This window comes from Primulina huaijiensis, chromosome 6, assembly GCF_012295235.1.
Source record: "Primulina huaijiensis isolate GDHJ02 chromosome 6, ASM1229523v2, whole genome shotgun sequence".
NCBI lineage: Eukaryota > Viridiplantae > Streptophyta > Magnoliopsida > Lamiales > Gesneriaceae > Primulina > Primulina huaijiensis.
In genome coordinates, this window is record NC_133311.1 from 3,743,392 (window position 1) to 3,755,338 (window position 11,947).

The window sequence follows — 11,947 nt, forward strand, 5'->3', positions numbered from 1 at the left end:
TGAAAATACTCGTTATTTTAATAAAATAAATATTGATGTTTTGAAATATTAATATAACATATCTATATTTAACCTGTGATGATCCCCACCCCGAACAGGCCCTTAATTCCCTAGTCCCTACCTTGCTTTTATCGCCACTGACCGACAAGTGTACACAAGAAGCCACGTCGAAATCAGACACGAGAATCCTGGCCCATAATTCGCTGGCCCCACTTCGTATTTTATTAGCATTTAACCCCTATATTATCACTGTTTTTCGTTTTCCTCCTCCCAACTTTTGGATTTCTTGAGCACGACCTGACACATGAAATTATCATGTGTTAAAAGGGTTTGCTAATATTTCTCTTGATTTATGTTAATGATGCTAAGTCTTATTGTTAAAAAAAGTAAAAATACATCTTTATAAAAAAAATAATAAGACAAATAAGAACAGGTGTTTATTTTTTATTATAACATTGACAGGGGGTTATGGATTTTTTTTATTCTATATGAGTTCGAACTTACGTATTTGGAACGCCTACTACTTGTTTTTCTTTAAAATATATTATAATTTTTTTTTCTTCTTTTTAAACTTTCGGCCGAACATTATACATATGTAAATATTCTTTGCACTACTTAAAATAACTCACCAACTAATTATTTAAAATCTAAGACGCATTGTCAAACATAAAACCGTCAAACCAAAACCTAAAGTTAGCGTTTTTCAAAAATAGCATAAACTCTTCAATCATCTCAAAAACCACTCAAAAGCATAAAAGTCATAAAATCTTTAAAGTAATGTAAAATCATCATAATAGTGTGGAAAAACTATCAATGGTCATCGAGCTATGTGGTGACCATCAGTCCAGCAAGTTCAACTATCAAGTCTTCCAATATCATCGTAAACATCCTCACCTGCATCATTCACACCTAGTGAGTCTAATGACTCAGCAAACATTAACAGTTATAACAAGTATTACGTATACATTCACATGCAACAGTGAAAATTATTTTTAATAAAATAGCTTTTCATGAATATGCATAACTTTAAAATCTTTATCCTTTCATCATATATGTATGTGTTTCTCTTTATTGAATCCAAATAATTAATTGTGACTTTCGTATCAGTTGTTGGTAGATTGATCAATCTTACGTATTATCATGGTACCAGGCGGCGGGGACATCAGCAACATTCTCACCCGTCAACTGAGCCTTGGTCGTACATGTCATCATATCCTTTCGTATTTGTATTAGTCACAATCAAATCACCTCTTTCAAACCTTTCATCATATCCATCACATATAAAAATTCATGCATAAATATCATTTTTCTTTTAAACCAAGCATGCAACACATCTTTTAACTTTATCGTTTTTCATCCTGTAATCCCATAATCTTTCAAAATAAATATTTTAACATTCATTACATCATTCAAGGCACTGCCAGGACGTCTGATATTTTTCAAGTGTAAAATGACTGTTTTGTCCCTGAAACCCTAACTTCCTAATTTACCCTTGGACCTTAACACGACGACCAAATCCATCCAAACTTATCATAATACCTTACAATACACCCATAAAATATTTCTTAGATGCAAACTTAAGGTCCTCGACTCAATTCACAATTCATTTTAAAACTTGAATCTACCAGTTTTAACCCGAATCGACTCGAAACTTAACCAAACCTTAACCATATCTTATTAACACCTAACCATATCCTATGCAACTAAATCAAATTGTTTAGAGCCCTCGGAATCGCCTAAACAGCCTACTGCATTTTTCTTGCCTTTGTTCGAAAACCCTAGCCCTAACCAACCATGTAAGATCTTCGACCCTAGCCCTTAACCATGAGACTCGACCTTACCTGACCCTGCAGGGACCCTAACTGAACCCCTTAGGACCCTTCTTGACCATCCCATGCACGCACAGCCACCAGCCCGCGTCCCTACAAGATTTACGGTCCCAAGCTCATGATTTCAGCCCTAGCCCTTGCACCAGCCGCCCCTTAATCCATCTAGGACCATGACTAGACCCTCTTAGAATCCTTGAATTCGTCCCAACAGCAGCACGCAGCCTGCACCTTCCTAAACACCAAAATCAAAACCCTAGCTCTATTGGAACCCAATTTCGTTCAACTCATATTCCTTCAAATCCAGCCCTTATGTAGTCATAAACTTTCCCTAAATGGTGTCCATATGGTCCCTAACCTGGCAGCCCCCTTTGTACATCATTAACATGAATTTAAAAACATGAAAACTCAAGTTTTAACATCTATATGCCATAAAAACGAAAATAAATAAGAGGATATCATATTTTTCATGCACACATGTATAATCACGCATAATATGGTATGAATGATGATGATGAGTATAAGAAGATTAAAACGTGTCTTTGCGTGTTTCACGCACGAAAAACAATCCTTGACTCGAGGAATGTTAGCGGAGAGACGGGGAGACCTTGCTGCGCTTTTATTCTTCAAAACCGACGTGCAAAGCCTCAAAACATGAGTGTGTGTTGTGTTCAGCTACTAGGGGAGAATCCTAGTGTTTGAGCGTGAGTTTGTGTAGGTTTAGGGCTTAGGAGTTTCAAAGCTTTGATATAAAAAAACTTGGGTAGGAGTTTAGGCCCAATAACCCTATTATAATAGGCCTATTAGAATCTAGGAAAATTAGTTCGTTTAGGAAATTTTTTGAAAATATTAACCGAGCCTCCGAAATGTCTCTATTTTCGTCAAAAATCGATTACCGGTTTAAAATACGGATCGGCGTGTAAAAACATCTGAAAAGGCCTCATTTTCAAAAATACAATATTAAATATACCTTATATTAAATAATTAAAAATATTCACTTAACAAAAATATTTTTCATTTACAGTCTTCGGTATACGTTCCTCGATTGTGTCTCAAATAACCCTTAAAAACATAGTTTTATGCATTCTAATAGAAAACCATATTTTAATCCGGTAAATATGACTACCATAATTAATTAATGTATTTAAAATAATTTAATTAGGTATTTTTCATTTATCCTATATTTACATGCAGTTGGATTACATTATCATATTTTGGACCTTACAATCCTTCTCAAAGAGGAGTTGTATATGTCATTTTACTCAAGTGGTGACAATATCTTTATTTTGTATACTACATAGACATCATTTGGCTCGTTGATGAGATGATAAATTATGTACGATATACGTATGATATATCAATATAGGATTCAAATATATAATCAATGAGATATTTAACTTCTTTACCCGTTTCAAACTGATTGAAAAATATTCCGAACAATAATATATTTTAAATTTTTTTTATTTATTATATTAGGCGGTTGTCCATGTGGATTTTGAATCGTTTATACAGCGTAGACGATCAATTTTTTTAACAGCACTCACATCTACATTCTAAAAATCGGAGCGATAGACATTCACCTAATGTATGTCTTGATGACGTCTTTTAGAACACTAATGAATAATAGCAGAGTTTTTATTTTTTAAATAAAAAATTAAAATAAGAGCTATGAATTTTGCAATTGCTTTTCAAGGATCAATATTCAAATATTTAGGATGACATATCTGATCAAAACCCAATATCAACAAATCACTGTCCAAGGCCCCAAACTTTTTTTTTAAAAAAATTTCTTTTATTAATCTTAAAATATTGGTTGGAGGAGATTGTGAAAGCAAATATATTATAGGGGCCAAATGATAAAATCAAGAAGAATAATCCTTTTTAAAATGACAAATAAGCCCTCACTTTCTTTCTATAAATCCAAAACAACAGTCCTCCATTGTTCACAATTATTCATCAGAGATAATAAAAAGAAAGAGGGAGAAATACATTGATTGTCTGTGACTTGTTTGCATGTACCAATAAGTCTGTGGATATATAGAGAACTAAGATGCTAGGTGTTTTCAGCAGTTCGATCGTGTCGCCTCCGGACGAGCTGGTGGCGGCTGGGAGCAGGACGCCGTCGCCAAAACTCACGGCGGATAAGCTGGTGGCGCGGTTCGTGGAGGCCAATTCTTCGGCGGTTTCCGTGCACATCGGGGACGATGTGCAGCTGGCCTACACTCACCATAACCAGTCCGCTATGCAGCCTAGGTACGTGACGTCTCGGACTGAAAATTTGCAAAAGTTTGTTAGCTAACTGTAATCAGGAAATTCTTTTGGATGCGGAATTATGGTATCGAGATGATGATCTTGGCGATCTTTATTCGGCGATTGAGCTGTTGTGGATAAGGATTGTTTATTTATACCAAACCTTGTGTTTGATGCATAGGAGTCTTTGTCTAAATTATACTCCTGACATTGGAAAAGGTAATCGGGTAATTAATTAGACCGAATTCAGATGTAAAAACCGTGTGCTTTTGCAGTATGTGCGTAGCAGTTAATCTAATAGTTATTCGTGCCAGTATTTTGCTGTATCGTGATCGATGAAAGAAGCTTTTGCTGATTAACTTCTTGCAGTTTCCGATCAAACGAAATTGATCTTATTTTCCAGTCATATAGGCCGGAAGCGGAACTGATAATTAATATAATAAAAATTAAAATGAAAATTATGTTTTTCGATAAGATTATTCAGGCTTGGTGTGATGTCATTGATTGGATGTTTAGTTGAAATTCGATTCACATATTACTTTATCAGCTCCTATGAGTCGAAGTTCTCTGAAATGATGGCCATATACTGATTGCGACATAAATATGAGAAATTTGTGTAGCTGACTTGAAATTTCAACAAAAATTAAGAGTTGTCGATTATTATATCAGAAGCAGGACAGATGCAATAGAAATTAACCAAGGATATCGTGGTCCCAACTTTGGAAGGTGTATTGGAATCCGGCCACAGATTGTTATCGATTTATTGGATTCTTCTTTCAAATCTAATAATGTCCCGAGGTTTCTTGATTACACCAATACCATTGTTGTTGGGTTTTTTTATTTTTTTATTTAATGTTAAAGGCCGTTTACTTTAATTGCTTTTCCTCCATGAGGGCAAGGTCTTGAAAATCATACGATAGCCTGCCTGGTGCAGATAGGTAGTTGTAACTTCTAACGTGCATAGGAGATTAAAAACACTCTACCGAGTGGTCATGATTTATAGCACAAGGCAGCGGAAGTCAGATCCCGAGACTTGGTAAAATTACTGCGATAAAAAATTTTGGTTGGCTTGATCGGCTTTAGCAATGCTGTAGATTTTCTTAAATGTTGCTTTGTTTGCGTATCTCTGTCTTTTAAATTATGAATCTTGAACTTAGTTGGGCTGATCATATGGCAGATCATTTGCTGTTAAGGACGACATATTCTGCTTGTTTGAAGGAGTACTCGACAACATGGGTAGTCTGAAGCAACAGTATGGGCTAGCAAAATCCGCAAATGAGGTTCTGTTAATGATAGAGGCATATAAGGCGCTTCGTGATCGAGCACCTTATCCTCCAAACCATGTTGTTGGACACCTCCAAGGGAATTTCGCCTTCATCGTTTTCGACAAATCCACTTCCACTTTGTTTGTTGCTACTGTACTCACACTAACCAATTGCCTAGTTGAAGCTTATTTAAATATAAGTCGCATCTACTTACAAATTTAAGTTGGTGGTGTTTTGACAGGACCAATTGGCCAAGGTTCCTCTTTATTGGGGAATCACCGCTGATGGGTATGTAGCATTTGCCAATGATGCTGAGTTGCTTAAGGGCGCTTGTGGAAAGTCACTTGCTTCTTTCCCACAAGGTGAGTGCGCAAACTGCAAACGTATGTATAAAATTGCAAAAATATATAAACTTAGGCAATACTTCTACGCTTCAAAAGTGATGTCGTGCTTTGTATCGCAATTTTTGCCTTGATTTGATGTTTGATTTACCACCTCTTGTTGCAGAGAATCATAATATTAGACGTCATTTTAAATTACAAACAACGGAAAACAAGTAATTATCCTATCCTATTTAACCATGAATCTCTTTCTTGATCTTTCAGGGTGCTTCTTTTCCACGGCAGTTGGCGAACTTCGAAGCTACGAGAATCCAAAAAACAAGATCACGGCTGTTCCTGCTCAAGAAGAAGAAATATGGGGAGCAAAATTCATGGTAATATCAATTTTTCTTCTCTGTTGATTATGCTCGTTTGCTTGTTACATAACTTTATGCATACATACAAATATTTATGCATACATACAAAAATATATATATATATATATATATATGGTAGCCGTCTTCTTGGTATATTCTTGGGAGATTCTGTTTGACAATATCCAAGATAACATATTATCTGAGGCCACTGATCTATTTAAATAAAGGCGCAACCTGCAGGGCGATTCAACTAACACGCTTTATGTATATGGCCAAATTTCCTTTTCACGTGAAAATAAATCCTACGCTCTGCATTGTAGAAAGTCAAACAAGTCTATAACTTTTCTTCTGGGATTTAAGCGTTATTACCATTGCACCTACTGATTTATTGTTCATAAATAAAACCTGGACAAACGCGGGACATATCATGAAGACGAAATCGAACCCGCACATTAAAAAAAATGTTTAAATTCTATGAACAATTGTTCTAAATGGATACTTAACATTTGTATGCACAAAGGATGACCCTATCCAGATATTCTTGCATGTAGATAGAACAAGATTGACAAATTTATAAAAATTGTATCATGAGAAGAATAGTGACAAAATGGGGACCATATTGAATATCTATCAGAGTATTTCTGATGTGTATTAAATCCATTAGATGAAAAATTGACAGATCCAACTTCAAAAAGCATGGCCCTTGAAGCCACATATTTTTTCCAATCTCTTGCTGATGATGACCTATGTGTTTGGGTGTTCCAGGTGGAGGGGCCAAGTCTTCTTGCAACCACGGAATAAAAGGTGGTCGAAAGTTCTATTTATCTGTTACACACTGATAAGGTGGGGAGCTCAATCCATAAGCAAGAGCCATGTAAATCAGTGGATTAGAGTCCCTTGTCGTTGATTTTGTATTATTAGGTTTGTTGCTTGTTTCTTCCAAAAGTGTGCTTCAACCATTTTCGTCTATGTATGGTCAGTCATCTTTGTAATTTATGTAATCAAGTTTAAGAAAAATCTTACATCGTGTTAGGATGCCGTGCCATTAAAGAGAAGGGAGAATGAGAATCAGTTTTATCAACCAAACCTTAAAAAGGAAAAAAATAATAATATAAAAAAGAATGACAAAAGGTAAATATAGACAATTTACACTACGGCAAGATTTTCTGAATGAATATTAGGGAAATGGAAAACGTTGGATATTGGAATGCATTGATATGAGAATGCTAGAGATGACTGACGCTTACCTGCCAGAAAGTATATCACCTTGGCCACCACAGCACCGGGGAGAACCATACAGGTCGACGGCACTAACTGTACAGACGACAACATAATTAAAATTCCTCATACTAGAGAATTTTGATTTCCACCATAACACAGACATTAGCACAGCCATGGATCTAACAAGTTAAAAAGAGGCAAAATTTGAACAAAGCCAACACTCTAAAATGTTAGACTGGCAGCTAAACTGAAACAGACATGTTTACATAATGAAATTACCGAAGATCGTTAGCAACACGAGTCATGAAAAAATAAAAAATAAAAAAACTGATAGGACCTAAAACGTAACAATAGACACAAGTTCGAGTGAGTGTTCAACTCCCAGAAATTGTAGAAAAGGAGTCTGAAAAAGAACAAGGTGGGGAAACAGCATAAGAGGGAAAAAAGCTTGGAGAAAGGGGAGCTTGCAAGCATTCGGTGCCCTCCAAATATAACAATTTAACACTGATTTAGTCGTACTCTCTAACATCCTAACCAACTACTATTTCTACTCATTTACCTAATTACAATAATCTGTCCAACACAAATATTACTACTATTTGTTCTAATTCTCAATCACAATACGTATCACAAACACAAAATTTCATAGCTCAAGAACCATCATCGTGCATCTAAGAAATACTAGAGGTACTAAACTAATAGTAAACTCAAATAGAAGGAATCTTTTGGGTCCCAACTCCAACAGGATCCCCATGCTTTTGTATCACTTCTATGACACAAAGGTTTGGGGGTTAACCCGATTAGAAAAGACAGCCCTGCAGCCAACGGACACAAGTTTGACACTGAGGCATGGATGATGACGATCACGCTACCCATTCTTACAAAACAATGAGGATATGCAGAAAAAGCTATACAGAGAAGAAAATTAAGCACAAGTGAGCACTCAATAAGCTATTACAGAGTCTAAAATGAGAAGTTAAACACAAATAGAAAAGAAAGGACCGCAACACACGAGATACTCGAGTAGCGAACAGAGAAGATGAGTAGAGGAAAATGAGAAGAAAGAGACGTGAATGTAGGGGACTTAATCAAATTTATTGTTTGATTATCAGGACAAAGGGCAATAACCAAGTATCATAAAGCCGGTTGGAGTTTTACAAGGCCGTAATAACAAAATAACTCTGGCAATGATATAGCTTCTGCTGCCAATTAAGGCCCCATAAATTTGTCTATTTACATTTTACACTTACCAAGTGATTCCTCAAGTGTCATCTAAAATACAGAGTTGAAATATTGGGAATAGCGGCGTCATTTTTTTCTTTGTTCAGGATACAAATATTTGTTGAAAGTACCTGTCTGGCCATTGCTTATGTAGTCAGATCCTCCTTTTCTCAAAATCGTCAAGCCGCCTATTTTGATCAAGAAGAGTTTCTTTTTTTGTTAGTGATGATATGCCACTCCTCATCTTCTAAAATCACTCGCTGAAACTATATTCTTTATTTGTTCAATTATAGATGATGCACATGCATAATAAATCTTGACGTGGGGAATAAATAAAAAGTTTGTAAATAGGCATAAAAAATTATCTTACCCATGTTCTATGCTCTATCCTAATAGTAACAATACTACAGAAATAGTCAGAATGTAATTGTTGAGAGAACGTTACTGACCTTTTTGCGAGAGAACGTAATTGTTGAGTTCCATTTTCATCATTTACTTTACATTGTAAAACTTTCTGAACAAGGAGCTTGTACTCATTAACATTCGGGGTCAGGACAGCCAAGGGATAACTACCAACCAGATCAAAACAATTAGTTACAAGAAAAAGTCCATCCTGAGGAAATCAAAGGAAACAAGGGCAGGTTAAAATCGTCAAGATTTGACAACGAATATTTCAAAGAAAGTAAATTTCTCTTTTTTTAACACGAACTCCATCTATAACCATTGGGATATTGGATTCCTTAGCATGCTTCATTATATCACTCACACAATCCTGCAAACAGATGCCATACCATTTTAATTCGTCACACAGAGAACATATGATGTGACAAATTGGAAACATGAAGCAAGAAATGGTCAAAGAGAAAGGAAAGGGAAAACAAAAAATTTACGTCACCAGAACAACCAAGACAGTATAATGGGCCTGATTCAAAGACATTGAAATTGAGAACCAGGTTGATTGTAAAAATTTCATCATATTCTTGCCACATTGAAAGTCAAGAAATTGAACTGAAGCGATCTCTAGATTAAGTGTTAAGTATTAAAATATAATCAGCAGACCAGTAAATAAGCATCCTGAAGTTGTATTATGTGAAAAATATTTTTCTCTAAAGTGACACACCAAGAGAAATGGGTCCCTTCCAAGGCCTGGACCAAATACAAGACAATCAAATCTTTCGATCCACTTATCAACCTCTGCAACAACTTTGTCTGATGTTGCTCTCCTGTCCTCATCACTGAGTAAAGCATGTCATAACCTTGAGGCCTCTCAGAAAAAGTTAAATGTCTGACAAGAAAAAAGAAGATAGATAAACTAAACTAAAAATTATTGTTGCTATAAGGTTCACCTAATGTTGTATGATTCCTCAAGTATCGGGTCTACAATTAACTCAGGGCAGTAACTTTTAATAACTGCAGCAGCATCCTCTGTACAGAATACATGAGACAAATCTGCTCCCTGTAAAACATAAACAGACTTGGTTCGAAATTATGGAATGTAAATGTTTATACAAAAAAGAAACAATTAAATTCCCGAAACATAAGTAACTGAACTTTCAGAGGTTAGAAAAATGAAGAAAAGGAGAGAATACAAAGCTCAGTGAGGACGAACTAACAATTTTTAGAGCTGAAATAGCAGAAAAATATGGTGCACCAGTGTATTCGCGACAACCACCGACAACTGCTATCTTCCCTGGTAAGCAGTTAATGCATTCATGGTATGAATAAGTATTCAGTTACCCGGATTACGCAATCCAAGTATAGAGTGAAATGCGAGAAGTCATACATACTCTGTTCAATTTCCAAAGTAAATAGAAAAGAATAAGCTCTGAGTACCAAATTAGAGATCATACTACACTTCAAATCAGAAATACTACACTTCAAATCAGAAAAAACTGTCTTGACTCCCCAAAAAATAAATCAGGTGCAAAAGGTGCCAGATCATGGCATAGCACTCAATTGTAGTCTAGCATTACAATTCAGGCTGGCTTAATGATGATATATGGATTTTGCTGGATTAACTTACCATTTATAAAAGTCCATTCACTCATTGAGACTCAACAACTTCTTGTTAATTTTTCTAATATTCCATGATTCCATCGCTGCCGAAGAATTTAAAGCCCACAAACATTGAATAGTCCCTCTCCTCTTCAAAACAACCAAAGAGCTTAAAGCGTGGGATGAAATTGTTTTAAGTTGAAAAACAGGGAAAAAATTGAAGAACAAGGTCCCTGTCAACATCAAGGCACATTGTTTCTACAGAAACTATTCCACTGCAGTTTCTTTTTCTTGCCCTCATACAATCCAATATATTCTACAAACCTCATGTTGATGATAAGACAAGCCTCACACCCAAAACATGACAGGGAAATATACAAAGCCTTGCAGAATTTTTTTAAAAAAAATCGAAAGAACCATACTAAAATTTAAGCTCTACCCAAAAATCACATTGAAACTAAAAAATAATTCAAGGGCAAAAAACGAAACACCGAATTTGGTAGCATCACCAGCTTGGCCTTTATGCCTAGAAGATTCAATAGACGGAGTAACTGATCTCAAAATGCGAATAGCATCAGACTCCGATAGAGGGACGCCGCCACTCTATAAAGATTGCATTTCTACGGTGGTCTTGCAAATATCCTTCCTGTTGCTTGTGTTGCTATATTCTCTTAAACACCTTATCAATAACTCTTGCCTTCTTAGTACAGCATCCAACAAACCCACCATAAATTTCCCTCAAACTGCAAAGTAAGAGTCCAGGAAGGAAAAGTCTCAATCTTGACAAATATTCAAACGGTTGCGAGACAAGTGCAAGACCAGGGCTTTTTAATGGTTTACCGTAAAAAAAAAAAGAAATTTAATAAATAACCCAAGCAACAGAAGTTTAACAATATATCGTATCACGCCAATCAGAATTTTTGATGAAAAAGTCACGCCATCTTGATGAAAAAGTCCCGCCATCTTTTTTTTTTAATTCACTTTATTTATTTTAGTCATGCCATCGGACTTCTTTTTTTTTATTCACTTTATTTATTCAAGTCACGCAATTTTTTTTATAATTAATAATTATGATTGTGGTGACAGAGTGATGGGATGTCACGACCAACTCAAAATAATTTGCGATCACAGAGTGATGAGATGTATCAGTTAACACGCCCTGTTAAATGGCGTGTTTTTGACCGAATATTGAAAATTTACTTATAAAATCGATGAACGTATAGAGAACATTTGTTCTTATCATTCTTCGTTGGTCTTAAAATTTTTGAAGCGTTCTTCAAATTGTTTCGGCCGATTGAAGTGATACATTTTCTTGCAGTGTTGAATATATTTAATTGTTGAAACTATTCAATATCAGTTTCTTCTTCCTCCGAGATAAGGTATTTATACTCCAAATTAAATTTTGTAGTTTGATTGAACTTGTTAAATTCTTTATTTGTGATTCTTTTTTGTAGGTAAAGTTTTGATTATTG

At 35.4% G+C, this 11,947-nt stretch overlaps 1 protein-coding gene and 1 pseudogene across 1 annotated transcript; one reads left to right on the forward strand and one right to left on the reverse strand.

Moving 5' to 3' along the window:
• Window positions 1–3,770: 3,770 nt before the first annotated feature.
• On the forward strand, window positions 3,771–7,030 carry LOC140979000 (stem-specific protein TSJT1-like). The gene is made up of 5 exons (XM_073444341.1): window positions 3,771–4,079; window positions 5,254–5,494; window positions 5,583–5,703; window positions 5,947–6,056; window positions 6,804–7,030. The coding sequence occupies exons 1-5, from the start codon at window positions 3,877–3,879 to the stop codon at window positions 6,837–6,839; spliced, it is 711 nt and encodes a 236-aa protein (XP_073300442.1). The 5' UTR covers window positions 3,771–3,876; the 3' UTR covers window positions 6,840–7,030.
• On the reverse strand, window positions 6,873–11,438 carry LOC140978891 (ATP-dependent (S)-NAD(P)H-hydrate dehydratase-like; annotated as a pseudogene).
• Window positions 11,439–11,947: the final 509 nt, after the last annotated feature.

Bases quoted from the DNA above. Each gene is read 5' to 3' on its own strand.
- LOC140979000 (XM_073444341.1), top strand. From the start codon at position 3,877: ATGCTAGGTGTTTTCAGCAGTTCGATCGTGTCGCCTCCGGACGAGCTG. The intron at 4,080-5,253 runs GTACGTGACGTC...ATCATATGGCAG, and splicing joins CAGTCCGCTATGCAGCCTAG to ATCATTTGCTGTTAAGGACG. The intron at 6,057-6,803 runs GTAATATCAATT...TGGGTGTTCCAG, and splicing joins TATGGGGAGCAAAATTCATG to GTGGAGGGGCCAAGTCTTCT.